General features: G+C 34.1%; 1 protein-coding gene across 3 annotated transcripts in view; it reads right to left on the bottom strand.

The window, feature by feature from the left end:
* TRIM69 (tripartite motif containing 69) overlaps positions 1 to 2,807 on the bottom strand; it is a 44,714-nt gene extending 41,907 nt beyond the window's left edge. For all 3 annotated transcript variants that reach the window (XM_012649191.1, XM_012649192.1, XM_012649194.1), the window contains exon 1: positions 2,453 to 2,807. In XM_012649191.1, coding sequence (XP_012504645.1) covers positions 2,453 to 2,458 — 6 coding nt within the window. In that variant the 5' untranslated portion in view covers positions 2,459 to 2,807. The remainder of the gene's footprint in view (positions 1 to 2,452) is intronic.

Raw genomic sequence — 2,807 nt, 5'->3', positions numbered from 1 at the left:
AAGAGAAAAATATCTGTTTGTTCTCCACCCTCTCAATATGCACTTAGAAAACCAAATCCAGAAAAATATGCCCATCAGGGAATATGCAAGCACAGAAAAAGATTGCATTTTAAGCCAATCAGGGCTTAAAAAGAATTTATCCTTTAAGCCCAATCAGGGCTTAAAATGCAATGTCATCAAAACTTTAAAAATAGAATAAAACTTGTAGGAGAACTTGGACACTTGAAGGTGTTTTAGGAAAAAAGGTACCTACCAGAGTCAGTTTGTAACACTAGTGAATGTAGTATCTTTTGAAGGTGGATATCATTTAGGAATTTTATTCCATGTGTTTTAAATATATATTTAAAGTATACAGTGGTTGCCAGTGCTGGGACAGGGGGGAATGGGGAGTGACTGATAATTATGGGATTTCTTTTGGGGGTAATAAAAATGTTCTGGAATTAGATAGTGGTGATGGTTGTACAACTTTGTGAATATGCTAAAAACCACTGAATTCTACACTTTAAAAGGGTGAATTTTATGATATAAAAATACATTTAGTGTTATTGTTTATATTATATGATTGGTTTGTTTACTGTTAATTCATAAAATACTGATATTATTGATTGGTTTTTTTATGGCTAATTCATCTTGCCAGCTAAGGTTTTGCCAATTGCCCTGACTTTCAAGAATTTATTCTCTGCTATAAAATAAGGGATTAATTATATTAGCTAATATTCACTGAACATTCACTGTGCAAAAGGCTTCATATATAGGATTTTATTTAATCTTCATAAGAACTCTACAAGAATAGGTATTATTATCCCATTTTTAAGGAAACTGAAGCTTAAAGAGTTTAAGTATCTTTCCAGAGTCACATATTTGAACTCCTAATCTGACCCCAAAGCCTATTATCTTAACCATTGAGTCAGCAAAGAGCCAATTAATGTGTTTCGTGTAATTGAATTTATTAAATGGATCAAATTTGTGAGGCAAAATATCTGGAATAACTTCCTACTGTTCTAGAGGGACATATACAATTGGAAACCAAAGGAGATTCTGAAATTTTTATACCCGGAAATCTTTTAGGAAATCACATCCATTGCCAGCCCTTTTAGGGAAAATCTAACCTTAAGGTAGAAGGAGAGAAACTGAAGTCAGGAATCGATACTCATCCTTGTAAAGCCCTCACTGGCAGGAATCAGTTTTTAAGAAAGCATGTCTTGCAGAAGAAATATTTCATTTTTTTACCTGAGATTTTTTTTCCTGAGAAGTTTTGGGTTGTAAAGTTTTGAAATAATGGTTAATAAAATATTTAAGGAAAGTTTATTTATTGCTTTTCAGCCTTTATTCCTCCAAAGTAATTCTTAAACTTTGATGGGCAGATTTTCTGAAGAATTAACTTTAAGAGCGGAGAAATATAATTCATCTAGAGACAAACCATATGGCACAGCCAGATCAAACACAAGAGCAAGATACATTTCTGCTTCACAAGTTATGTCATTTTCACATAAGAAGGAAAGATTCTGAACTTTCAGACTTCTCAGAGCTTCTCAGAGTTAAAAGAGATTTTAAGTCACTTAATTCACTCATTTCCAGCACATGCCTGAACATTTGAAATAATGGGAAGCTCACTATCACAAAAGTAACTTTTTACAGAAAAGTGTCTATTTTTACTGATTTGGCCTTAAAGGAATAAGAATGTAATAGGTATGGGCAATAGTGTTTATTTTTTCCTCTAGAAATTATAAGCAAAATGCTTATAGCCCTGTTTGCTTCAACAGCTAAGGACAGAAATGAGTAAGAGCAAACCTAAATGTCCCATGATAGAGGAAATTAGAATCTAATCTTAATTATTAATATACATATAATGAAATTAAACTTTATAAGAATTAGAAACTGGCAGAAATGATGATAACTCAGAATATAAAGGCCCATGTGTCACAATTTCTTGTTGATGAATTTTAGTGAGTTTTTCAGTGTTCTTGTAGTAAATAAACATTTTCCTTTGTCTGACAGTCAAGGAAACCTAAGTTCGGAAGAATATAACTTCCTTTATTTTAGCGCTGAAGAGTTCTTAAAGGAAGGAATTTAATTAAAAATGTTTAACTCCTGTGAGAATCAACTCTGCTTTAAATATAAAATATAATATGTGAGCAAACCAAGTTACACATAGTAATTTTTTAATCTAAAACCAATCAAATGATTGCATTAACAAGGAAGGTAAATTTTTGTATAACACGTAGTTTTTTTCAAAATCTTTTGGTGGATTTCATTACTTCCCTACAAGCTTCTCTAATCTAAATTCTCAGTTATTCCAAGGTCTGGAGACCTTGTAGCAGCTACAAGCTGTCAAAAATTAAATACTTCCCTTTATGAATTTCCTTTCATGTTCCCAAATCCATATCCCCTGTTGATCCTGTTTTTCTCACTATGCCTAGAAAACCTGCTAAGTTAGAAAAAAGTAACTAACCTCCATGAAGCTCAGTCATCAGGCCATTAGAGGGCAGAAGTGGACACTTGGATCAGAGCTCAGCAGGCCCAGGATGGCTGCACACCAGGAGTTGGGGACTGGTTAGTTTGCTAGGGATGGGCTCAGAGCATGACGGAAGGAAGAAAAGTTCAGGAGCTAGAGAGAAGGGGTAAGGCCAGACTGAGATCTGGTAGATTCCGTGACAGTTTGTCAGTTGCTTTGATCATTATTTGCTTAAGAAAAAGAGAAACCCTGATTGGAATAGCTTACCTGCCCACCCCTTTTATGTGGAGGAGAAGAGGGCAGCTCATTTAGATTCAAGGTGGTAGTCTAATCTTAAGGTTCACAGATCCCC

Source organism: Propithecus coquereli, unplaced genomic scaffold (genome assembly GCF_000956105.1).
Source record: "Propithecus coquereli isolate 6110/MARCELLA unplaced genomic scaffold, Pcoq_1.0 Scaffold3, whole genome shotgun sequence".
NCBI lineage: Eukaryota > Metazoa > Chordata > Mammalia > Primates > Indriidae > Propithecus > Propithecus coquereli.
This window is presented reverse-complemented; position numbering and strand designations above follow the sequence as displayed.